At 42.7% G+C, this 26901-nt stretch overlaps 2 protein-coding genes across 3 annotated transcripts in view; both read left to right on the top strand.

Moving 5' to 3' along the window:
- The first annotated feature begins 43 nt into the window (after positions 1–43).
- Positions 44–19252, top strand: GGA1 (golgi associated, gamma adaptin ear containing, ARF binding protein 1). Of its 2 annotated transcripts, none has more exons than XM_020787672.3 (17): positions 44–282; positions 1811–1895; positions 3546–3621; positions 6189–6287; positions 6953–7076; positions 7579–7679; positions 8981–9061; positions 9686–9823; positions 10220–10301; positions 10981–11088; positions 11396–11554; positions 11966–12030; positions 13055–13233; positions 13360–13646; positions 15348–15517; positions 16936–17046; positions 17606–19252. In XM_020787672.3, exons 1-17 carry the CDS (start codon positions 240–242, stop codon positions 17714–17716), a joined length of 2019 nt encoding a protein of 672 aa, XP_020643331.3. In that variant the 5' UTR covers positions 44–239; the 3' UTR covers positions 17717–19252. The 2 variants fall into 2 exon arrangements, with proteins under 2 accessions (XP_020643331.3, XP_078232300.1); XM_078376174.1 differs by lacking the exon at positions 44–282 and adding an exon at positions 392–736.
- Positions 19253–26063: 6811 nt separating this feature from the next.
- The window catches only part of SH3BP1 (SH3 domain binding protein 1), a 35158-nt gene continuing 34320 nt past the window's right edge, over positions 26064–26901 (top strand). Inside the window, exon 1 of the mRNA XM_020787740.3 lies at positions 26064–26289. Coding sequence (XP_020643399.3) covers positions 26228–26289 — 62 coding nt within the window. The 5' untranslated portion in view covers positions 26064–26227. The remainder of the gene's footprint in view (positions 26290–26901) is intronic.

Below are 26901 nucleotides of genomic sequence, written 5' to 3'. Positions count from 1 at the left end.
ACCACTCCCTGAGGACGTTCTAGCCAGAACTTCCGTCGCTCTTGAGTTCCCAGAGCGGTCCTGCTGGACGAGACGGTTCTCGGACCTTCTTCTCTATGGCTCCGCGCCGCCCGAACGGGAGGGCGGCAGGGACGTTCCTCCTTTAAACCGAGAGGCCGCGGCGACAGCAGGAGTAGGAGCAGCAGCGGTGGTGGCCGTCGTAGTGGCGGCGGGGGGAGGGTCGTCAGAGCTGCGCGGAGATGGAGCCCGGAATGGAGACGGAGACGTTGGAGTCGAAGATCAGTGAGTGGGGGAGGGGTGCGTGGGGGAGGGGTGAGTGGGGTTGGGGTGAGGGTCCCCCTCCGGGGGGGGCGCAGGTGGCGAGGAGGGCAGCTGCCCTCCGCCGGCCCTTCCCCGGTACCCCGCCCTCGGCCTCCGACGTGAGCAAGAGTTGCCTCAGAGAGTTGCCCTTCTCGAGTCCTTTAGGAAGAACAGGAGCAGAGACGGAAGAGAGTGACAGAGAGAGGCTGGGAGCTTAATAACTTGATGCACAGCTTAATTAGGGGCTACTCCCATTCCTTTGGGTTTCCCTCTGAGGATAAACCCCACCTGTGTGCGACCCACGCTGCTTTCTCCGCGAGGCGAACCCTCTTAACTAGTATCCCTGGATTTGCAGCCTTTGGTTTTGGTTTCTTCTGAGCAGGTGCAGAAGTTTTGGGCGAATTTGCCCCTGTCTCATGTTGTAGGTACTCTCCTTGTAAGTTGCCAAAGGGGTTAAAATGTTTTTAAGTATCCTAGAGGTTTTTAAATGAGAGAGAAAGCTACGTTATCGTTTCAGTGTTTAAGTTAGAGGCATAAAAGTAAAGTCTCCAGCACACTAAACTAAAATACAGTACTGTACTGTTATTTCTTTCTTTCGGAATGAGGGAGGCAGCTTTTAGTTAGTGGGCTCATTCCTCTGAATATTTATGTCTACTTCATCTTTTTGTTTTTGTTGCTTACCTGAAGAAGAGAGTTTGTACAAAGGTGTGACAAAGCCCTGTGTGCCTTGTCTTCCTCCTTGCTGCCTATTTATACAGCACATGTATCCGTTTATACAGAAACTTTTTTGCATTACAGTATATTGTTCTAGTCCAGACATACATGATAAAGCACTCTCTACAGCCATGTAGGGCTGCCTTGTCCGCTTGAGGAGAAAGATGGGGCAAATGTATTTTAAATAAACAAATAAATAAAATGTAGGAAAGGATGTTAAATTGCAGAGTTCATGCAGGAAACAAAACATGTTTCTTGGCTTTTGTAGAAGAAGATATCTCCTGACAGATTACCTTAGGCACTTTTCTTATATTAATTTGAAAATAAATATGTGCTGTTGTTGCTATTTAGTAAAATAAATTGATGAACCTACAAATGTAGATTTTCCAGTGGACTGAGGAGCCAAGCTTTAGTTGCTTCCCCGCACTGTATGTTTCAGTCTCTAATATTCCATTAATAATCATATAAAGCTGCCTAATATTGAGTCAAAAATCTAGGCCAGTTTGCTCAATGTTTTCTGCTCTGTATTACTTTCAATAGCACTCCCAGGTCTTAGTGCTTGGAACAGAATCATAAGTACTTGCAACATGTGCTGTTCTACTGCATGGTGGTCTCTCAAATTGTCCTTTTCCATTGTATGTTGTGACATCATTGCAAAAAAACATTTCTTACTTCCGTTCTGTGGGATACAGCAGACAAAGGCCATCTGAGAAATTTGATAATATGTCTATTGTTATTTAGTTTTGTGTACAAGAAAAAAAATTCATGGAAGGCTTTTGTTTCTCTCTTAATTCAGATAGAGCTACAAATCCTCTAAACAAGGATCTGCAATGGGACAGCATTAATGCTTTTTGTGACCAGCTCAATAAGGAATTAGAGGGGTTAGTATGCCTGATATCTTTCAGCCAATAAATAGTTGAAAGGGTATGCATAAAATTAGATCTGAAAGTCTGATAGTGCAATGTGAATGTCAGATTACATGGATATGTTGTGTGACATAAATTTAGGAGAGTGTTCAAGGGTTTAGCTAGTTGTGTAAAATAGTTACTCCATTTTGCAGCAGACAGTAGTAAACAGAAGAGAACTCAGGATGCAAGTAGTGCTTTTGTTTCTGTTATTGGCTCACTATTATGGCCATTCAAGGGTAAGAAGATCCTTAGTTAAAATAAGTAAAGAGTATTATACTAAAGTAAGTATGATTTGTGCAGTGGAATAGTTTCTCAATCAAAGTCTGACCAGAATGATTGATATGACCCAGATATATTAACCAGAAGCACCTTGTATGATCTTCTTTTATTTACTGTCTCACAAATTAAGACAAGAGCATGGAAAAGTTACTACGGCTCTCTGAATCCTCATTTGGCCATGCTCCCTTGTGAATTTGGAGAGCTATAGTTCGAAAAAGAAACTTTTCCAGATACTGTCTTGCACGAATGCCCTTCTTCAGATGCCTACTTGTGAGAGGGTGCTGGTTTGAAACTTCTCACAAGAAGAAATGAAATGAATATATGAATGAATACTTTATTATGGTCAAAGACCAGTAAGAAATGAATATACAAATGTAGTTGTACAAAACATGCAAATGCAAAAACACTTGCACAAATCATATGAACCAATGAAATTCTCTAAAACCTGTCTCGAGGAAGATGGAGAGAAGGGAGAGTAAGAAAGTGGAATGTGCCAGCAGAAGGAAGGATCCAGACCTGGCTGATGCAGTCTGGTTTCATCCCTCTCTCCTTTTGTTGATAACTGAGACACTGCAGTAATGGCAGTGAATGAAAAAATGCTTGTCTAAGATCACCATGACTTCTTGCTGCTGCTGCTGAACACATTGTCCAGAGCTAAGGTCTTTGAATTGTGCTTTGGGAAACCATGACCAAGATCTGACTCTATAATCCTACTGGATTTACTGCTTCTCTGGGATTTTCTTCTATTCCCCTGTATGGCCCTGTGATGAAGCCTGCTATAGAAGGTTTTGCAGCCTTTTGGAACAAGGTCTTGAGACTAAGCACCACTTCGGAACAAAGGAATCCAGTCCTAATTCTAGTAGCAGAAGCAGTGAACTGAATAAATATAAATGAGTGGATCCTGGTCAATAATTAGATAAAGTTTATATCATAAACATTTTCAAAATAATGTTAAATCTACCAGATGTCTATTAGCAATTGAGCCATTCTAGAAACATAGAGCACTTCAGATACCATTGGTGCCGAATCTGTTCACACCAAATCATTACTATTGAATTTCTAGCAAGGTAGGAGGATGCAGGGATGGGCTTTGTTTTTGACTGCTAGTCCACCTCTGCTACGGGTTGAAAAAGCTGTTGTCCAAAGTACAATTGTGGTGAGCTAAGGAAAGGAACTGGGGTGGAAAATCAGCAAAGAAAAAAATAATGGAAAGTGACAGCCTGGGTTTGCCACTAGCAGCACACATAGGAAGAAAAAGTTCAGCAACTACAGTATGTGTTCATGGCAAGGTTTGTATCACAGGAAAGGGCCTTTCACTAACTATTCCTGTATCTTACCATTTAGCCCACCACTTGCCACCCGACTCCTAGCCCATAAGATTCAGTCTCCACAAGAATGGGAAGCCATTCAGGCTCTCACGGTAAGAACTCATAAATCACTTTCCACTGATTTTCCTAATGGCTTTAGGTGGGGTGGGCACAAAAAGGTAAGAGTGCACTTCTACATCTGCACTTGTCACTGTGGCTGCAAGCTCAGAGTAGGTTAGAATTTGTTGAAATAAGATTGACAGCATTCTCTTCTATAGTTAAGTGCAGTGGATGCAGGAGGTTCAACGATTCCACTCTTTTCCAGATTCTTTTCTGTGACATGCTCAGTGTTTCAGAACAGTTTCATTGTTATCTGACACTTTCCTGTGGCAATACTTCAGGGGTGATCATGGGGCCATGCACACAGAGCAAGGTGAACACAAGTTCCAATCATTGACCACCAAGAAAACATAATTGTTTCACTCTGGATGTGTTATTAATGAAGAATTGTAGAACTGAAAGGGACCTGGTGTCCATAAAATGTAACTTGTCCTAATGAAAGGTGAAATATTATTCATGTACATAATCTTCAAGGAAAGACCAAGAAAATAATTCATGGATCATATGAGGGAACCATGTTCATTTTTGTAGAGAATATAGCTTCTTTACAACTACAACTTGTACAGACATTTTTAAAAATGCAGCCACACTGGTATTGTGTCACATTTGGGAATAACTGTTTAAGTTCTTTATTTCATCCTAAGTTGCTTGAAGTGTCATTTGAATGTTAGTGCTCCTAGCTCAGAAAGAATCCTCCTTGAATGAGTTAGGAACAAGAAGTTAATAAAAAGGGACTCCCAAAACCTATTAAGAGCTACACAATATTGTGCCATATCTTTTCTCCTCTTCTTATCCCCTCCTTTGTTGTCATATAAGATTGATAGTTAAGAGAAGACTTCCTATCCTTCTTTCTGTGTCTTTGCTGGTTATGTATGAAGATCATGAAGCCAAAACACGTTTATAGAAAAGTGTGTTCACACCCTTATTTTAATGTTTTGGCCTTTCTAGTAGAGCACTTCTAGTTGAACTGATATATTCATAAAACAGTGGCTTGCTCAGTTGCTTTCACATTTGTGAGGACTTTTTTGTAAGTGCTATATTGTTTTACAAGGATTTTTCATAGCCTTGAGAGCTAGAAATGTACCACTTCTGACAGTTGGTTATTATAGGCATGGCTTTGAGCGGAGAGCATTTTTTAAGTAACCTAGTCATAGAACTTCCTCTGCGAGAAGGTTAGCTTGGTGTTTTCATTGTGTTCCTTTTAATTTTAGGCAGAAAGCTGACAGTAACGTATATTTTATATATTTTTATTCTGGTTAGCTGCCCAAAACATATAGCTGTTGGAAAGATTAAAAGAGAGTAAACAAATAAATATTCACTTCCTACAGAAAGTTAACAACAGTGATATGTATAGCTTTCCAATAGCTATACTTTTTGTGCAGTCAACAAAAATAAAACAGATAAATACGAACACATTGATAGATCAAGAAAAGCAACCAAATAAAAAAAGCAACCAAAGCAGAAGACAACGGGAATGCAAAGATATAAAACATTGATTTTTAAATGTATAAGTTTGAAGTGCCTGTGACTGAAGGAAAATATATGCTAAAATGTCAGCCCTAAATTAGATTACCAAACAGAAGCATGGAATACTTTACAGATGTTGTCTACCTAAGGCGCTACTACCCGCCCCAGTTCATTGCATTGATTTTTGTATCACAGATTGAGAGACTCTTGCCAGGCTTGATTTTAAGTGCATTTTCTGATTCTAGCAAGAATAAGTAAGTGTAGGCTATATATAACTACCTGGTGAAAGAGGGGAACTCTGTATCTCACTGTTGACTATTCACACTCAAGAGTTTGGAGCAGGTGTCTAATAAGGATGCTCGCACAGCACTCAATGTTTTTAAATAATTCCTCTCACCTGTGCAAGCCCCAAGGGAAGTATGATGGATCTTAGGATCTCTGGGAGTGGCAGACTTTGATTTCAAGGTATCTCAGAGTTTGTGCCACATCTGATAGAGCCTTTGTGGAGTGACTTGTTAGTGCAAACATACAACCATCATTGTCTTGCTTACATTCTCCTTGTACTGTAGATGAATTTAAGGAGATGTTTCTCTGATGGAGAGGTGTATCTTACCATTATAAATATTGCCTGGAGCTAAGATAGGAGTGCCTTTGAGAGATGGGGAAGGCTATAGGTAGCAACACAAGTCACAGAAGCCTAAAATAAGCGTACATGGGACCCTTTTAATAGCTGTTGTGTGAGTTGCTCACAGTGATGATACACCTACAAACAGAATTAGAGATGGCCTGTTGTTAAGATGAACATCAAGATTACCTGTTCTAGGCATTTGAAGGTCAAAATGGAGTAAACTATCTTCTTTGCCATCCTTGTTTGTACTCTGTGGAGGAGCAAGCCTTACATTGTTTCTCTCTATTTCCAAGGAATATGTCTGTTGTAGTCTGTGTATACTTCATGGGATGCTGTGCATGTATTCTTCAAAGTAGTGTCTCTCCCACCCCCTTTATATTGCACCCTGAAGCAGAAAATGGGATAATGTGGGACCCTGGCACTTTGATGCTCACCCACTCCCACCTTTGCTCTGTTCTTGTGCAGGTATTGGAGTCCTGTATGAAAAACTGTGGCAAGCGCTTTCACGATGAAGTGGGCAAGTTCCGCTTCCTTAACGAGCTCATCAAGGTGGTGTCCCCCAAGGTGGGTCTGGTTGCTGTTGTGGCAGGATCAAGCATCAAGCAAAAGGGTTGGAATGGCAAAAGAGGATGCATTTGTGTGCTGTTTAGGCTTCAGTAACATGAGCTAAAAAGCAGTAGAAAGTTGGGAGATTGCAATGACTTTACAACAGTACCACTCCATAATAAGAACACTGAAGCTTCTTGGATGCTCTGTGTCTAGGATGAGGCCTATACCAAGCCCAGAGTTCCCCATTTATTCTTCTGCAAAGCTATTTGCACACAATAGAGATGCATATGTGGAAGTGCTAGGGCATAGTCTGTCACAAGAAGATAAGAAGTGACTCTTCCTCATATAGAATGGAGCACTAATATGAATTTAGGAAACATTCTTTGTGTGATGGACTTTCCATCTTCTAGCTGTCAGCTCTGTTTTCTCCTTTGCTACTTGAAACAACCAGGTATTAAAGGATGTTCATTGGGGAAGAAAAGTTCTGAATGTGGTTTTGTTTCTTATTGCCAAAAGTACCTGCTAACATCTTCTTCCTGCCCATTATCAAGTACACAATGCTCTACATTGTGTTGGTACAAAACCCACTATGTGAACTCATCCACTACCTATCCCATCTTTCTTTTTTACTATCCTGCCCCTTCATGTTTGATGTGCATGTGTTTTTGTCTCCCCTTTAGTACCTAGGAACTAGGACTCCAGAGAAAGTGAAATCCAAGATCTTGGAGCTTATGTATAGTTGGACACTGGGACTACCCCATGAAGTGAAGATTACAGAAGCCTATCAAATGCTGAAAAAGCAAGGTGAGAGATCCTTTCTTAGCTCAGAAAATAACGCCTCCCACATACACCTGTATGTGCTGGTACTGACAAATACAGCTTGCCAAATTGGCTATTCTGTCATGGTCTGCAAAATACAAGCCCAATTTCAAAGTAGCTGACTATGGTGGAGACAGAGTTGAGGATTTGCTCTGTATCTCACCAGTTGTTAGATTGAAGAGAAGGCAGTTGATGCAGGAGTGATGACCGCTGTGTAACTGGTCCTCCAGTTGTTAGACTACAGCTCCCATCAGCACTAGCCAGCATGGTCAGCAATTGAAGAATAATGAACATTGTAATCTGTCAACATCTTCAGGTTCAGAGCGTTCCCCATCCCTTCTCTAGACCTTGGATGAACATCACCACAGCTGGTCTAGTGCTGAGAACTCCAGGAGGTTCATTTAGACAAAGTCTTTAAAACTGTTATGAAGACAGTGAAGTCTAAGCTCTGAGTTAAGAACTTCCTAAATCTTTTATTTCCTTCCAGGAATTGTAAAATGTGACCCTAAGTTGCCAGACGATGCACCCTTCCCATTGCCTCCCCCAAGACCGAAGAATGTCATCTTTGATGATGAAGAGAAGTCCAAAGTAAGGGGTGTGGCAAGGTGGCCAAAATGTTTTTCCTAGCCCAGCCATCCTAACAGTCTGGGATCACTCCTCTGATCTCCTTTTTAGCCCAATGCTATTGGGTTTCTGTTTTGGCAGTGAGGGTTTGTTTTTGTCTATTATGGTAGGAGCTGAGTGTGAGTGCCAATTTATCATTTGGCAAATGGGCCAGGTGATGAAATAAAAAAGCCATCCTAACCTGTGCAAACCTTTCTCAAGGCAGCTCATTGATTGCCTCAAGTGTGAAAACATCATTCTTTTGGTATCACTTGAAGTCATTGAGCACTAATCGCTTTCAGGTTGCTCCTGATGGGGCTCAGCTTTGCTGGCTGTGGAATAATAGAAACAGTAGTCCAACCCATTGGAAGGGCATCAGGTTGGGAAAAGCTGAACTAAAAAAAATGAATGTCTTACATGGCTAAACAATGGCCCATCCAGTGTCGTATCATATTAGTAATGGAAACTGCCACAAACTTCATCCTGCAATGCAAAACAGGTTTGTGGTGTTGAATTTGAGTATAGATTATGTCATGACAGTTAAAAGAGAATAAATTTTAAGGCATGAGTGAATTTTAATTTTTTCACGCAATTCAAAAGAATAGTAGTTTGGACAGCAGACGTTTAAGTACTATAGCTTGGGTAGTACCTTACAAAGAGCTTATATCAGTCTCTTTCAATCCTCAGATACTTGTGTCTTTACTTACTCCGTATCTGCTCCAACTTGATTCCCCTGTGGTAATAGTCAAAGTTCTTGCAGGAACGGCAGAGTCCAGTTATGTTTCTGTCAGTACATTTGAAATTTCATGTCAGGTCTCCACAACCTTAAGAAACTGTGGCAGTATAGTAGTAAGCTGCCAGGTCAAATTTAAGCATTAGCCATGTGTGGTGGTTCCATCAGGAGTTTGATAAACCTTTTTTGTCTTTTTTGTTACTGAACTGGAACTGCAAAACATAGAGACTTTGAATGCCAGGCTCTAATATCAGAGTGTAATGGCTCACAAACTGTACCAGTCTGTCTTGGAGGGAAAGTAGGTTACACCAAATGTTTTCCCACCTTGTCTCTAGTAATATATTAGCTACCAAGCTATTCTTGGTCTTTCTCAAAATATACAAGACCAGAGTTTCTAGAGCAGTGGTAAAAATAGAGTTCCCTTGAAGGGGGTGCTGTTTCCTTTGCAGTTCACATATTTGTTTCATTCAGACATACTCTTCCACTGTAAACTAAAACACTCAAATTAGCCCTTTCTTAGGCCTGCTTTTCTCTGAAAAGTGTGTCTTTGCAGATGCTGGCTCGCCTGTTGAAAAGTTCCCACCCTGAAGATCTACGAGCTGCCAACAAGCTCATCAAAGAGATGGTGCAGGAGGTGAGTTTTTCTTTGTAAGAAGTCTTTAGGGCTCTGGCTGAGGGGTTTTTTTTTGTGGGGTTTTTTTGGTTTGTTTGTTTTTTGCATTCTTTCTAAGCCATTGTTATCTTCCCTCAGCTATCTCTGAACAGTTTTATCCTCACTACAGAAGTGGTTTCAGCTGAAGGAGTGGGGTTGCCGAACAGAGCAGGAATTTGAACGTGAATGTCCTTAATCCATACTTTGTACCCTTGCCTCTGCACTCATACAGACTGTGTCATGGGGTTGAAGAGAAGATTGTACATTTTTCTGAAGAAAATAACTTGTGTTTTTATGTTTTCCACACATTCCAAAGGGGTTCTTTCCTCTGATGGCTGGGAATAGGGATCTTTGAGATCCCAAAGTAATCCTACTGTTGAAGTCATATGAAAATAGCTGTAAAAGTTTTGTGTGGTGCAGCTGAATAACATGCTCTAATTTCCAGAGTTGCTCTCATTGTGGTAGCTAACACTCAGGCTTCTCAAAGTGAGGGGGTCCAGCAGGTACCTCTTAAGAAAGGGTTAGTTCATTTAAATACTCCAGCCCCTCCCAGTCTCCAGAGGATAAAGGGGAATGATAAGAACTGTTTTCCTCTTCTTCTTCCAGGACCAAAAGCGAATGGAAAAGATCTCCAAGAGGGTGAATGCCATTGAGGAGGTGAACAACAATGTGAAGCTCCTGACTGAGATGGTGACTAACTATAGCAAGGGAGAGACAACGGAGAGCAATGAGGACCTCATGAAAGTGAGAAAGGGACTGTGCAAGTTGTGGCAATTTTGTATTACTGGCAGCAGGTCTGGGTGGAGCATTTTAATACATGTAAAAAGAAAAAGTATTCTGTCAGTCCTTAAGACTGACACATTTATTCCACTGTGAGCATTCATGGATTATAATCTACTTCCTCAGAAATGGAGGATGCCTGGAATATGATGTTTAGGCTAGAGGTTTATATATGCACTATAAATTTTTGTAGAGGTGGAACAAAGTCAGATGTGATTACTAGTCTGAAATGTGATCTCTATCATAAATGCCAACTTCACAACATACATTTAATATAATGATCGTGTTGCATAATGTGGTAGACTTGCATGCCCAGGAGTACATCCTATGGTACTGAATGTTAGCCTCTTCCCCTTACAGGAGCTGTACCAGCGCTGTGAGCGCATGAGGCCCATGCTTTTCCGACTTGCCAGTGACACAGAGGACAATGATGAGGCATTAGGTAAATGCATAGCCAGTCACTTTTTGATTGTGACACCTGTCTAGTGGTATGTGCCACCCATATTTTAGAAAGCTTTCAGAGGCAATCTAGAGGGCATTCTGGCTCCATTGTCTTTCTTTATGGGTGCCTCTAATGAAGAGTCTGAGTAAATACTAGGTATGTGCTTAGGTTTCACATCAAGAAGATTCTCTTCATTTTCCTGCCTCTGCCCCATGATGGAGAATAAGGCTACCTATAGCAACTAGTCATGTGTGCCTCTGAATAGCACTTGCTGGTAGCACAAGGTGGAAAGTGCTGTTGGACTTAAGTGTTCATTCTGTGCTATCCTTTGGTTTGATGCATCATGGTTCCTGTGTTGAGCATCCATGCCTGTTGATTCAGAACACATTACTAAGATGATGACGCACCATTTTCTCTCAGGTTTTCTGTGCAATGTTTTCTTCCTTGCTTAAATTTTGGAACTTTTCATATTGGCTCATTCTTAACAAATTATTCCAAATTACTTAACAAGGTACTTAACAAGGTAATCCAACTGTCTCAGCAATTTACTCAGTTTTTTTCTTTGTGGTATGATTATTCATGTGGTGAAATAATTAATACTAGTATTAATCATACGTGACATTGAGTGTTGAGTGCCCTAGGAAACTTCACCCTTACCATCTTTGTCCTCCTGTTGCAGCGGAAATTTTGCAGGCCAATGACAACCTGACACAAGTTATCAACTTGTACAGACAGGTTGTGAAAGGAGAAGAGATCAATGGGGAGGCACTGGCCGGTCCTCTCAGAGGTAAGGAAACTGGGGAATGGGGCTCACTTGAGGGCCAGATACTATTTTGTCCTTTTCAGACTAGAAATCAAAAGATGATACGCTTCCACGGGGCAGTTGATTGGACAACAACATTTCCTATGGAGAGAGCGAGCAAAGGCATACCTTGGCTTGTTGTCTGGGTTGACTTTGTAGCTAGAAGAGCTAGGGTTGAATAAGCAGAGCACTAATAAGGGAAATGGCATTGTGGATGACATTACTGATTCCTATCTGGTAGGATTTCTTAACTTCAGTTCCTCTTGGCAATGGAATGTGTTTCCTCTCGTAGGTAGTACATCAGCACTTTTGGATCTATCGGGGCTGGACATGCCAACCACAAGCCCTTCATACCCAGCCATACCAACTTTCTCAGGTGGTGACTCGGCAGGTTCCGTGCCCGAACAAAGCAGTTCTGTGTCCTTGCTGGATGATGAACTCATGTCTTTAGGTAAGTGCAAGGGTTGCTTTGAGGTTCAGGCAGGATGAAAAGTACTTAGTATCAAAGCGAGGTGTGGAAAGGGATGGATCATGTGGAAGGATGCAGGTTCTAATTAAAAAATAAAGAAATGCTTGTTAGTTTCTCAGTTTCCTGCTTTGCTTGAGGAAAAGACTCTTATTTCAGAAATGTTCTGCTGGAGTGTACTGCTTTCCCAGTAGCACAGCAGCCAGATGGAGAACTAGATCTTAATGCCAACTACTTTAAACCTTGATTGGAGAGAAGCTTTGGAGCTTTCCTGTCTCTTTCTCTACTTCTGTGTTCTTTGCTTAGTAGCATATTTGCAAGCTTCAGTTTCCTATTTATCTCCGCCTGGATCTTGGTTCTCCATGTTGAGAATAATGGAATCTCTTTCCTCTGTAGGGCTTAATGACCCAGCAACATCTTCCGCCCAGGGTACAGATAGCAGTGGTTGGAACAGTTTTCAGGTAAGAGCTTGGTCCTGAGGAAGCTGTCAGGAAATTAGTTAAGAGACTCTGTAACCTCTTGAGCTAGAGGCAAGGGAAGAGCTGAAGTTGGAGCTTCACACTCTTAAGGCTTGTCTGATGTAATGATAAGTATCCAACAGTGGTAGAGATGCTTATCATCTGCATGTAAGGCCTCAGCCAAGCTACATTCCTTGAAAGCTAAACTCTTTATTGAAAGTTTCTGTAGATCAGGAATAATCAATGGTGGCGCTCAGATCTTGTTGGGCGGCATCATCCTTCATCTTGACTATGCTAACCACAACTAATGGATGTGTAGTCAAACAACATCTGGACAATCATTTGTTCCCTGTGCTTTGTTCATTATGTGGATTATTATAGGTGCAGCTCACTTTGTTCAGTGGATGTGCTTTTGAAGCTGGCAGCATGGATTTAAAAGCCCCTCCATGGGGTCCCTACTTCTGTGCTAGTGTGAAGTTTCATTGCGGGTAAAACAAGATTATTAAAAATCTCCACTGCTTTCTGTTACATGCTTTCGTTACATGGAAATCCAAACAACTAGAAACATCAGTGTGGGAAAATTAAGTATTTTCCAGATGGCAGTGTAAATGGAGATCTTGTGCCATGGAGAAAAAGTGCAGATCCCCCATTGTCCTGGAGTGAACATAGATCTCTCCTGTGAAATTGGAATAATACCTGTATGGGATTATCTTTAGGTCTGTGCTTCTGTAGCCAATCCATGTAGTTTAGAGCAGTAAAATCTACGTCATAAAATCTACAACTTGTACAGAAAATGTCAATCCTATGCAGGACTGTTTTGCACTGTAGAAATGTATGGACTCTCATCAGATTGTATGTGAAAGGATCCTAGTGGTTTCCACATGCCATTAACATATGTGAACTTGAGAAAGGTTTTTGCCCTTTGTATGGGGTGGTAGTATCTCCTTGCCAAGGGGTTTAGTTGGCTGGTTGGTTTGATCGCTGTTCTTTGCATTATTCTCCCTCCCTCCTTGCCTGCTTCTTGAAGTCATCAGACAGCCCTGAGTTCAGCGTCCCTTCAGCACCACCTGCCTCAGTGGGGAAGACAGATGGTGGACCTCCTCCACCAGCACCTCCTACGGCCACCAGTGGTATGGATGACCTGGACCTGCTGGGCAAGACTTTATTGCAACAATCTCTTCCCCCAGAATCTCTTCAAGTCAGATGGTAGGGAGCAAGGTGGGGGAGGTCAGGGAGTAATTCCATGAAGGAAACATCTTTTGGGTAGGGCTGGGTTGGGAAATGTTCTCCTGCTTCTTTTATTGACGACCCATCTCTTTTGTCATCTTGAAGGGAGAAGCAACCTCCACCTCGGTTAACACTGCGTGACCTCCAGAACAAGAGCACTTCCAGTCCAGCTATGAGCACCAACAGCACTCTGCCTCTCTTCCCAAGCCTCTCTCCAAACCCTCCTAGTACCCTGCCCTTGACTTCGGAACAGCCAGCATCTGCTGGGGTCCCTCGAGGATCACCAACACCTTCTGGAGCCATGGCTCCTCCAGCAGGTCTCCCTGCTTCCACACCTCCTTTGGAAATCTCTTTGACAAATGTCACTGTGCCTCTAGAATCTATCAAACCAAGTGAGTTTGGGCAGGGGTCGTTTATTTATTCATTGCATTTGTTACATCTATAGCTTTTCTCCAGTGAGGTCACGTGTGGTGTCATAGTCATCCGTAGAACATCCATGGGAAGTAGATCAGGCTGAAAAACTGTGACTGGCTGAAGGTTAAGCAGTGAGCTTCACTTATAAGAGGGGACTAGAACTAGGTCCAAATGCTAGCACAATATATGGCTTAGTTCAGCTGTCAATCATTTTGGAACTGTTCTGAAGCAGAGATGGGGATCCACATTAGCACAGCAGGCCAGATATCTACTAACATCACCAGCCTCCTCTGCACTGGACAACATCAGCACATATGGCCAGACCATTGATACCACCATTTAGCTCAGTGAGATGATGTCTGGAGCTTTTCCAAACAGTAGTTCTGCTGGAGATCATGGAAATATTAGAGGGATGGAAGAAGCGTTAGTCAGTTGATAGTAGGCATGGGATTTTCAGATTTTTTCACTACAGCTACCACAATTTACCAGGAATGTCCAAAGCAATAATTCTGGCACCTGTATCCAAAAAATCCAGATCTTCAGAGGTGTTTCGCAACACTTGACTGAGGCCCAGGATGTTCTCTGCAGCTTTTCTTTTTTCTTTTATTGAAATTTTTATTGTACATCCTAGCGTTTTATTGTCTTTTGTATTGGAAGCCACCTAGAGTGGGCTAATAGTCCAGATAGGCGGGGTATAAATCAAATAAATAGTAAAAATAAATAAAGAGTGGATAGGACTTGCCAAGCTCCGATGGGAATTACAATTTGTTATAGTATTCCTAGTGGGATTTTGTTTTTGAGAGCCACCATGTACAGAGCCTAATGAGCAGAGAAACCATCAGTCCCACAATCCCTTGTATTTCCCATGAAGTTTAACAAGTTCCTCTCCCCTTGCTGTGCTGGGAGAAGAAAATGCTGGGTTTCAGATGTATGTACTGAAACCCCTCAGAGAACTTAGATTTTGGCTAAAGGTGCCAGAATTCCTGGTGAATCATGGTAGCTATAGTGAAAAATATCTGAAAATCCCATGCCTAGTTAATAATCTCACCTGGCAACTAGACCTCTGGGTGTGGGTGTGTTTGAGTGTTGTCTTCCAGTATTCCTTACCTTTGTGGTGGATCCGCAGCCTGGTGTGCATCATTAAAGAGACTTGTCAGAAGCAGAGTTAAGGGTGAGAAAGGCCACTTTTAGTACTACCTGTATACTAACTTCAGCTAGCAAAACTAGCTAGAGAAGAGAAACAATCTTGGTGTCTCTCCTCTCTCTAGTCTTGCATCCTTTTTGCTTGGAAAATGGCCTAGATGCAAGCTTGACATCTTCATAGCTTATAAGGCAGTTTTAACTTGAGCTTGCTTTTGCAGGTTATGGTTAAGCAAGGAAGAATTGTTGCTTTCCCCAATTTGAATAGTGGATGCTATTGTTTATATATTTTTTTAAAAAAATAGCCATCCTTAATCACCCAAGATGAGGCAGCTTATTCATTCTAAGCGGCATTATATGTGAAATTATAAATTCTTGAACTTACTTCCACTCTGGAGGGCAGTGGGGTAGAACATCAGTTATGCTTCTAATAGACAGTGTAGATAGCTTGATTACAGTAAACAGTGGCAGATTGATTGCCTCTGTAGAAAGACTCAGTCCTCTCTCTTTGCACTTTTCTTGGTATCACTCCATTCCAGGCAACATCCTCCCAGTGACTGTGTATGACCAACATGGCTTCCGTGTTCTCTTCCATTTTGCCAAGGACTCTTTGCCTGACCGGCCTGATGTTCTGGTTGTGGTCATCTCCATGCTCAGCACAGCCCCCTTGCCCATCAAGAACATCATCTTTCAATCTGCTGTTCCCAAGGTAGTCTCTCCCCGATCTCCCAAATTCTAGTGGTTCTTAATAGTTCATACTCAGACAAAACATTTTTTGACGAAACTGTTTCTTGATCAACCACTTCAGTTGCTTTGAGAAGAAGAAAGAAGAGGTATGCAATTGTCCCTTGGCTACCGCTTCTGTTTGTTCTAATTGCCTCCAGTTGGACAATTTGGGATGAAAAGAGGCCATAGCTTAGTGGAGATAGTGCATACATAAGGTCATAGGGTCAGTCTTTGCGATCTTGAGCAAAAAGATTCAGGTAAGAGGTGATGGAAGGACCACTGGCTGAGATCCTGGAAAGCCTCTCATGGTCTGAGTATGTCCCAGTTAAAAGGGCCTTGGACAGCAAAACTAGCCGAAGTCCTTGGACAACCATGGCAGTTGGAGGAGATGGCACTGCACTACGTAAGCTGGTAGTATGACTTAGTATGTTATTCTTAAAGAAGTAGACATATTCCTTCCTGTATCAGCCGCTGTGCTATAAAAACCAAGCCTATGCATGGCATGCTATCCTCTGAAGTACTTTTGACTAATTCATTATGAAAAGTGTTGGCTGGTTCACATTTCTTTTGAAAATGAGGAATGGAAATGCCCACTGAGGTGTGAGAAGAGCTAGAGTCCTTAAAATTATGAACCAGTGCATTTACAATGGTAATTTATTATACTAATCAAAGTTCTGACTCTAACAAGAGCTGTTTTAGAACAAAGCAAAATCCACAGATATGCAATACCTTTATTAGGACCCACAGGGATACAAACAGATATTTGGGTAACAACAGTGCCTAATATGCCCAAGCCGGGTCATTGGGAGCTTCAGACCAAAAGAGTAACTTCCTCCATCTCTGAGGAAGTGTGAGACTATAGTAGCGTGCTAGGCATTTTTGTTCAGAAACCATCAAATAATGTAGATTTTTTTTTAAAATCATGGGCAAGAAGCCTTGGAAGTACAAATGTTTGGCTAGATGTTGCCATGAGGTCTGCAGTTAAAAAAAGGAGGAGAATGCAGACTTGATGAGTTATTGATAGTGTGCAGGCATCGCTCTAGCATTGATAAAACTGGTCTCTGCACATCAACAGTTCTGTGTTGTTGGCTCGGTTAATATGTCAGTCATCTTCTTCCAGAGAAACAACACAGCCTAGAACAGTGGTTCTTAACCTTGGATAACCCAGGTGTTCTTGGACTGCAAGTCCCAGAAGCCCCAACCAGCATAGCTGGTGGCGAAGGCTTCTGGGAATTGCAGTCCAAGAACACCTGGATTACCCAAGGTTAAGAACCACTGGCCTAGAAGATTGTCTCACTAGGTGATTTCACTATTCTGAAGCTTAGACGCAGGTTCATGAGATCTTCCAGCCTATGCCCATGGTAGTTTTTCATGGAATCCTATATTATTTCATTTCTTCAGGTGATGAAGGTGAAGCTGCAGCCACCCTCTGGGACAGAACTTCCAGCATTCAACCCAGTTGTTCCCCCCACAGCAATCACCCAGGTCCTCCTCCTTGCCAACCCACAGAAGGTAACGTTACGTCCATAGAGAGGGGCTTATGTCTTCCCTTTGCATCTCTTTCTCTGCCCTACCAAATCATACCTTAAAACAAGGTTGGAGGAACATTTGACCCTCCAGATGTTTTTAATTACATCTCCCACAATCCTTTGCCATTTGCTGTCTTAACTAGGGCTCCAAGAAGTTGAAATCTATAACATCTGCAATGTAGTTGAAATTCAAAACATCTGCAATATCTTATTAATAAAAATAACATTCCGTCAAGTCAGTTCTGACTTATGAAAACTCTTCTGGATTTTCCAGATAGTACTCAGAAGTGGTTTCCCATTCCCTTTCTGGGGGTGCCCTGGGACTGTGCCGCTTTCCCAGGTCCACACAGGCTGGCTTTACTTGCAGGAGATGTAGTGTGGAATTAAACTCCCAATCTCTGGCTGTGCAACTGAATATTTAAACCACTAAACTATCCAGCCAGCCACAGTCATAATTCTTCTGTGTAATGAAGAAAATTCCACTGCCACTCTGGACTCCTCCCACTCCTTCTTTAACAGTTGTGCATCTTTCTTCTGACCAGGAGAAAGTGAGACTGCGATACAAACTGACCTTCACCATGGGAGACCAAACGTACAATGAGATGGGCGATGTGGACCAGTTCCCCCCTCCAGAGTCATGGGGAAACCTCTAGTGCTTCAACTCGTGTGCTGTGTCAGATTTGAAAGGAGTCTGCCTTTCCCAGGACCAGAGCCTTCCCACAGCTGTCAAGCTCATGGACTCTGCTCTCAGACAGGAATGCTGGCAGTCATCTGGATGCTGTGGGTGGAGGATGGGTAGGCGGAGTACAGAGGGGGAATGCCTCTCCTGCGGTTGGTGGGGCAGGAATGGTGGAGTGAGTTGTTCTCTGTTCTTCAGACTTGGTTTTGGAGCCCCCTGCTCTCAACTTGCTCTTCCAGCTCTGCTTTCTCTTCCATAGAATGGTGGTCATGATCAGCTGATATTGGTTCTAAGAAACCCAACCACAGCACTCTGCCCCCTCCTCTCCTGCCTTACATCTCCCCACCATCCAGCTCTTCTACACTCCACTCTTCGCAAGCAAACCTCAAGTGTTCAGGACACTAGGTTGATACTTGGGATAATGCCTCTTGTTAAGATCCTGTTTGCTACAAAACAAGGCTTGATTGCTGTTTCAGGTGTGGAAAAAATAGATTTTTGTCTCAAGAGGGCTACTTGGCCCATTCATGAACCTGTGTGCAAAAGCAGCTTTAAGACTACATGGGTAGTTTGGCTGTTATATTTAGGAGGTCTCTGTTCCCCTGAAATGGGGTACTTAGCATGGGCTGCTCTTTGTCATATCTTTAGAGCTACAACAAGTAGAATCTGACTGAATTAAAGGGGTGGGCCAAGAAGGGAAGAGGGTAGAGTGCCTAGTCTAAAATGCCTTAACATGAGAAGGATTTGTGTTTCAGCCTTATTGTACAGTTGTGAAAGGGTTGCACTGAATGTGTGGATGCTGTTCCATCCCGTATTTCCTCTTTCTGGAGACAGAAACTGATAGTGCAAAGATGCAGGATAATGAAAGACCCACTTCCTGAACTCTACTGGCTACACTGTGCACAGAGTCCTTCTACTGCTCTGGACTGTGGATTCAGTGTTTCTGGCCCACCAGGAAGCAGCACTGAAAAAGAGGAAGTCAGGAGAGAAAAGGGTTGCCACAACAATGTTAATTTCTCTGTAGATCATTCCCACCTGTAGCTGCCCCTCTTGTCCTTCCCACTGATTGGTGGGCTTCAAGGCATGGCTTCATGAGCTAAATTATGCCCGGGAGTGAGGCCTCAACTAGTGACTGTTGGCTGGGATCAGTTGCTCCTTGGGAGGCAGAATTAAGCTTTCCAGACAAGAAGTGGGTGGGATTGTGCTGAGAAATACTGTTTTACTCAAGTGGCTCATGCTTTTGGCTTCAGGCAGTGACCGGCTGTTTTGAAACCCAGGTCTTTCTGAAGTGAACATCTGTTAGAACTGGATATTTTTATTTTTTTGGTCTCTCTTTCAAGGTTATCTTTGCCCCCCCCCCTTTCTAGAATTGTTTCATTTTGGTTCTTGAAACAGACTTTTGCACATATACTGTATACATGTGTGCGCAAATTCTTCACATAGAAAACAAGTTTAAAACAGACTGTGTGAAATCTGCTGTATTAATGGGAAATAAAAATATTTCTTCCCTAAAGTGTGTCTTAAGACTCAGGAGCATTTGAAGCAACATACAGATCAAATGCTGAATTGTCCTCTGTCCCACCCCACCCCAGGATCTCTGTGACTTTTCTCTTCTGATTACTTATTAGTTATTGGGGGGGGGGTGTTGTGGGTTTTTTGTTTTGTTTTGTTTTTTGTAACTTGGATGATTCAGTGATTGTGGGATTCAAGAAGAGTAGTGGTTAGATAACAAGCATTCCGGGGTCAATAGTTTGTCTTGATCCACACTGTTTTGAACACAATGCTGTGAATATTCTGTATTTAAACTAACAAAGAAACAAAAAACCCTCACCAAACTCCTATACTGAGTTGCTGGATTTGGGGGTCTATAGAAATTATACAAATATAATCATTTTTGGAATAGTTTATTCTAATTATGTTAGGAAGAGTAAAACGTTGCCCCTGCTTCAGCAGCTCTGTCTACAGATTTAAGACCCTGGGTCGGAAAGCTTTGACCTCCTAAATGATTTGGGCTTTACAATAGTCCCTTTCAATTTAGTGTGCCGTGTGGGCCTGATAGAAACTCCACACAGGGCCAAATGTTCTCCACTCCTTCTAAAAAATTTAGAGCTGTTTAAAAAAAAACCTGACATGCTTAAGAAGCTAAAATCTTAACCCATTAGTTTGGACAGTGAAATATTCATAGCTCTGGCCATCATCCCACATGTCTTGGTTCAAAATCTATTCTGGAGTTTTGTTAAAATAACAAAATGGGGGGTACTTGGTAACTCTGAACATGGACTCTATTTCAGAACTCTGAATCTTACATTGATCTATGCATTACTCATTTTGGCAGCCAGGTTTTGTTCTGATCATCCAAGTAGTAACATATTGCATTATGTTTTGTTAACCTGTTGTGTTTCTCTTACAAACAGGTTGCAAAATTAGATGGAAACACTTTCTGGTTCCCTCTTGTGGATAGTTTTAATATTTTACCTTAAAAATAAAAGGGAGAAAAAAGTCTCTTGCCACTTGGGATTCATGAAAGAATTGCATAAAATATAAAAAATTCCTGCCAAAATGACTCAAAACAGTTCCTGAAAAGAATTGTCTGTTACCTATTACAACTGCAAGTATCTTCATAACTCTAGTTGGATTACTTACTGCTCAAATGTAACTGGTTATATCCAACTGTGACTGAACTTTCCCCGATTGTCTCAGAAATTGAGCCATTTTCTGTGTACAGGCCACCTTTCAGCTTGGTGGAGGAATAAGAACAACAACCACAATTTCCAAGCATCCTCTGTTTCTACTCCTTTCAATTCCTATTTCAGTGCAGAAACTACCAATGAGACATTACAGTGAGATTTTACCTAAGCACAAAAAGCCCCATTATTTGGGCTTAGATAGTGAAGGTATGTTGATCTCTGCAAGAGCAAATACAAATTATTTTTAAAGTGGTAGAAGCTTGAGGTTTCTGCAAATATTAACCAAAATATTAACCTTGGAAAATATCACCTCCTCCTGTTACAGGCAAGCTCCATCTGAGCTTAGACCATGGGCTTGCAGTTTGTGGCTAGGCCTGCTGTGTGCCTGTTAATAACTCGCACTTCCTCTTCTCCCCACTTCCCACTCCTTTTTTGCAAGGGCCTCTGCAGCAGTCATTTTTGCTATACGTATAAGTGTACAGTTGGATTCCAATTGTGGCTAGAGAAAAATAATTAGCTGCTGTTTTAAAGGTGAAGGCTGTTTTGCAGCTTTCCTCCTTTGTAACAGATCTGGTTTTTTTTTTGTTTTGTTTTGTTTAGCAATCTTCACTGTGGCCATGTGGTATAAGAATTGGAATATGGGATCCTCTGCCGTAAGATAAATCCCCCCCCCCCATATCTTACGTGGTGGTAGGTGGCTCTCCAAATGCTATGGGGCTAAAACTCCCATCATTCCTCACGAGAGGATAGCCTTGGTAGGGCTGATGGGAGTTTCAGTCCAACAACATCTAGAGGGAAATAAATACTGTATCACTCCCCCAGGTTGTTGATTTTCATTTTTAATGTGCCAGAAGACACTTTGTAAGCTTTCAAATCTGCAGTCTTGTGTCACAAGCAAGATTTGTTTGGCATAAGCTGTCATAGAGTGTAGCCCACTTCAACAACATCATGAAAGCTTAGGTCAAATAAAATCAATTCGTTATTAAGTTGTCATAAGGCCCTTTTTTGCTACAACAGATTATTATACCAATTTACACACCCTTTCAAGAGTCAGCAATCTCAACTGGTAGATCTGTATCATACAGAGGTAGGTAAAGGCAAAACTCTGAATGTTTGAAATGTATCCTAGAAGCTGGTTGGGGCCAAAACTTTCTGCACACTCCTCGTGTAATGTGCTGATTATAATTATGAAGGCAGATTAGCTGTAAAGTAGCATTGCCTTCCAGATGTTGTGAGTCCAACTCCCATCAGTCCTAGCCAGTGCAGAATTGGTGAGGGATGATGGAAATTGCAGTCCCAGAGTATCTGGAAGGCTGTTCCTGCTTTGAGCTCCGTAAGGCCTAGGAGCTGTTTTATCTCCACCTGCCTAGGTGCTTGCCATTTCTTTCTTATACAGTGTCCTGCAGCATCCAACTCATTGTTCCCCTAAACCTAAGGCATCCACCAAAGCAAGAAGCCTTTCCAAACTTTTAAATTGCCCCAGAACAGAAGGTAATGCTACACATTAATACATTTTAACATTGTATTAATATGTATAAACCAATCTAGTTTGACAGTTTGTGATGTGGAATTCCAAAATAGCCACTTGCTGAGATAACCAGTAGCCCGCCCATTCATTGCAGTCACAGTGGAATCTGAAACACTCTGAAATGGCACTAACACCCGTTTAATTCAGTGTGAGTTCTATCTATTCACGTAAATAGATCTGGCTACCGAGAGGGCCAAAGGTTCCCACCCTCCATTTAGCTCAGAATGTTAACATAAAGCCACAACATCAGATTTTGGGTGTCATGAAAGGATAACAAATTATTGTTCAGTTTATTGTTTCTGGTTTATACTACCAAGGTGCCTGGAAAAGTGCCATTTTTTGATTTGCTTTAAGACCCTAAATGTCTTGAACCAGTCTTCTGCTCATGCCTACAACAGGAGGTATCTCTTTAATAGATCTTATTTTCTGATGTCAGCCCTCAAACAGAAGCTCTCTATACAAACCAAAGGGAAGCTGTAGTTGTAACTTAGCTTCTAATAGATTTAACAGCTGCACCTTAACCTATACTGGGTAAATTTACGAGGCATGTGGTAGCCTGATCTATGTTGTAAATGTAGATTGCCTGAAGCAGGTCTCCCTTTCCTATCTTTTTCATTTGCAATTATAGAAAGTATCTTTCTGTGTGTTTCCTCTGACCACTTCCTTGCCTTGGTTTTGCTTTAATTCTCCTATTTTTCAGTGTTGCTCTACCATTGGTCTCTTATCATTCTTCTGCCTGTGCGGTTTCTTTCAGGGCAGGAAGAACACTGCAAATGGCTGCTAATTGGGAGATTGCCTACAATTGACTGAAGAGATGAGGGGGGAAATACAGAAGTTGGTTTGAGAGAGTAATGGCACATTTCAGAAGAATTAAAACTGTCAGTTCATTTCTTGCACATTTGCTCTGTAACCCACATCTTACTACTCAATGAAGATAGTGTTTGATTTCCAATGGAACATGTAAACTGCTTCAAGGAAGAAACATATTTTGCACATATTTAGATATGTTTAAAATCTTACACATCTTAGATCAACAGAGTAACTCACGAAGAATTAAAGTGAGTGAATAAAGAGCAATGAATCATACAATGTAGACAGCTAGAATATTTTGGAGTTACAGTTTAATAAGTAATGAAAAGTACAGATTGTTACAGCTGATAATTCAAGGCAAATTTTTAAAAAAACTGCTGGTAGAACTTGGTTGGATGCTTTTAGAGGCTGGTTCAAATGCAGCATAAGAGCTGCTGCATCCAAAGTCATAATAGTCATGATGGCATCCGACCTCAGAAGTTACTTTTACATCCCACCAGTGAGATCAAAATTGTGTACATGGCTTGCCTCTTTTTTTACTTCATCCTTGAAATGACGCTGAAGTTCAGAGAAAGACTGACTGCTTAAGGCTGCTCGGTGAGTGTTGTGACCAACAAAGTCTCACTCCAGCACTGACCACTACACTTCTCATATCACAGAGAATTTGCAATGGATGACCTAAAGTGCTTTTAAAAAACTATCAGAGCCTTCAGTGGGGGTGGAGGAGGTACACTTTACTGAGATCCAAAGGGCCCTAGTGTAGGAAACAATCCCCATTACCAGCGGTTTGGGGGGGGGGACCTTGAATAAATTGTCTGACGATGTGTACAGGATGAAGGATTATGGTACCGGAATCAAGTTTGTACTCATAGTGCTTTGGCTCTAAGGGCAATAAGATTAAACAGGAGTGATTGTCTAGTCCTGACCCAAGATATTTTATCAGCTAAGGACAGAAAAGGAACTCTACTATATCCAAGGCCAACAAGGTTATTTTTGGCCCAGAGGCAGCAAAAATATAACAACAAACCAAATAATTATTTGTCTTGTTATCAACCAAATCCCCCACCTCATGCTGTCTGATAGTATGGCTGGCCCAAAGATAAGAACGAATTGGTGGGGGTCAGATAAGGGTCTTCTAGTCCTGTTTTCTTCCTCCTAATAACACCGCCAGGTGCCTCAGAAACATCACCAAGCGAGGGCATGAAGGAGATGAGCACTCGCAAACATACTTCACAGCCTCTCTGCTTGAGCTTCTGTTTAGCTGCCACGACTAGCTTGTCAGTATACTGATCTTACACAAATTTCGTGAATTATGTCAAAAAGCTGCCTAGGTGTCTGCTGTAATGGAACAGCATAAGCCATGGCTAAGGGCCTAAGCTATATAAAATATATATGGCAACAGCATTATCAACCAAATGTTTGTTCTACATTTTGGGAGGGGAGGGTATTTAAAAGTACCTCATAATCTGAGGGCCTAAACTGTAGCATTCTTGACATGAGTATAAAGCATACACTGTTATATGTACCAGTGAATTTCAGAAGTTAATTATACCTTGTGTAATTAAGTTTGTTTCTTTTATCTGTTATGAATCTAATGCTAATCAAATTGGTTATTAGATGACCCTGAATTCTGGCAGATTTGAAGGAGAATTTTTCAACACATCTTTATAAGATGTTGAAGAGAACATCTGAGTGAGGGAAAGGAGAGCTGCTGCATGCAGTTTTGATGAACAGTCCCTACCAAAGTACTTTGGAGAAATCAGATTATTAGGAATGTAGAAAGTTTCCTTGAGAAGAGTCAAAATATTGGTCCATCCAATGCAGTATTCTCAGGACAGGAATAAAGATAATCTTGATGTATAACATGGAAGGTTAAAATATAGTGTAGTGTGTGGATTTCTAACCAAATTCTGCACATACTGTTCAAAATAATGCATGGCTTATTTGGTACTCTGGTAATTAACACTTGATATTCAATATTTTATGTGACAAAGTTGTTTTATTTTATTTTTAAGGGTTTCTGGCCATTCTCAGTCAGAGGCTAGGACTGAAAGCATACGAACAGTGTGCAGTAGACTCTCAAACCCATAGAGGAGGCTGAGCTGGATAAACCACTAGGGTAATGAATTGGATTTCAGAGTACATTATTATACAACACATTTCCTTGGTGTGGAATTTTGTTTTGATGTGGGGTTTCTTAAAGCAGAGGATAGACAGCTTAGAGATTGTGTGGGCTGGATGCAGTGAGAGATCTCAGGATGAGACAGGACATTAAATCTTCATAATTGGACATTGGTTAGTGTGGTATCTAGAATTGACCTGGGACAAGTTGTGTCACATGCCACCAGAAGTCCTGACAAGAATCTGAAAGCCCGCTGAACCTCCCACTGCAAGCAATGTTGGTTGGTCCAACTGGAGATCCCTGTTTCGTGAGCGCTGAATGAACTCTATGCCAGAAGTTGCTAAAGTTACTTCTCTCTGTGTGTATGTGGCAATGCTGGCTGTAACTCTGGGAGGTCTAGTCCCGTAGAGAGAACAGTTATGCTCTTCTCTGCGCCAGGTAGAAAACGTCTAACAAGAACTCCCATGGTCTTTTTCTCGTTGCTGTATGTATTGGATGGGGTGGATGGGTCTTGAGAGCCAGAGTGTCCCCATGCCTGTGCTCCCCTCCTGGTCCCTGGACAGTGCTCCTTGTCAACCAACACTGTTCCTCAGGCAAAACCTCAAGTTGCATTTAAGGGCCACAACCTTAACCGTCCCCACGCTCTCAGCCTGTTAGTTGAGAGAGAAAACAGAAGTAGGAAGTGCTCCTTTGCAGCATGAGCTTGCTGTGCCTTGTTGCATATTTGCTGTCATCCTATTTCCCCTTTAAGGTTTGGCCGAAGTTATTTATACTTTTTCTCTCTCTTTCTCATCTGATGGGGTGGTGACAGGAACTGAGAAGAAGCAGCGGCAGATCTTACCTGATCCGTATCCGAGCGGTGGGGGGGGGGGGCGAGCGAGAGCAGGCAGGCAGGCAGGCAGGGGTGGGAGCCTGGAAACTTGAGAGCAGAAAGGGCGAGCGGGCGGGCGGAGAGAGAGAGAGAGAGAGTGGAGAGCAGGCGGGCGAAGCGGGCGCCGAGAAGCTTGGCGCGAAGCGACGAAGGAGAGGCAATCGGCGAGAAGCAAAGAGGAGGAAGCCGCGGCGGGAGGAGAGGTGTGAAGCAGCCCCAGCAAAGAAAGGGCGGGATAGAGGCAAGGTAGCGCCAAGGGCAGGCTCTGGAGGACGACGAGGAAGTGAGAGGAGCGAGGCTGCTGAGGAGGAGGAGGAGGAGGAGGAGGCGAAGGAGCAACCTATGGCAACAAGTGCCCCTGCCTGGCGCTGAAGGAGGAGCGCGGGGGGGAAGGGGGACGGGACGGGACCCGCTGGCTTGCCCGTTTGAGGGGTGTGTGCGTGTGCAGACTATTTCCCCTTTCCGTCAAGATGATGAAGAGACAGTTCAACCGGATGCGGCAACAGCTCGGTCACCCCAGCATCAGTGGACGGTAAGGACTCGATCCCTGCCCTCACCGGGGAAAGCCTCCCGGCTCCTCTTTCCTTCCCCCCCCCCCCAGAGGGTAACGGGTAAGAAAGCTCTCCTGCTCAGAACTTCGCGCGCACCTCTGGATGTCCCGGAGGTCTCGGCGGGTGGGAGCTGCGTGGAAGAAACCGCTCCGGTCGTGGGACGAAGAAGCGGTGCTCCCCTCGCTCTTCCCTGGCCTCCAGCCTATACGGAGGGCCAGGGAAGCCTCAGCCCTCCCCTCGGCCTCCCCTTGGCCCCGACCACCGCCCGCCCCCCAGACTCCCAGAACCCGCGCCAGAGTCAGCTCTGAAACAGCGACTTAAGCAATCGTTTGGGGCCATCAGAGCTTGGGAACGCTTTCTTTTATGACAACTCCCAGAATCCCCCAGCCAGAATTCTAGGGGTTGTAATGCAGAGGGGAAAAAAAGTTCTGAAACGTGGGTATAGTTTTTCCCCACCCACCCCACTGAGCCACCTATGGAAGGAAAGACAGCCAGGTAGGAAGGGGTCACTTGTTACAAGCCATACCTGTAACCACTGGATGAGCCACTCACCTGCATCATTTTGCCAAGGAGTTGTGACCTCCACCTATCAG

The sequence above is a fragment of the Pogona vitticeps genome, chromosome 5 (assembly GCF_051106095.1).
Source record: "Pogona vitticeps strain Pit_001003342236 chromosome 5, PviZW2.1, whole genome shotgun sequence".
NCBI classification, from domain to species: domain Eukaryota; kingdom Metazoa; phylum Chordata; class Lepidosauria; order Squamata; family Agamidae; genus Pogona; species Pogona vitticeps.
The sequence above is the reverse complement of the archived record's forward strand: the minus strand, read 5'-3'. Positions and strand labels throughout refer to the sequence as shown.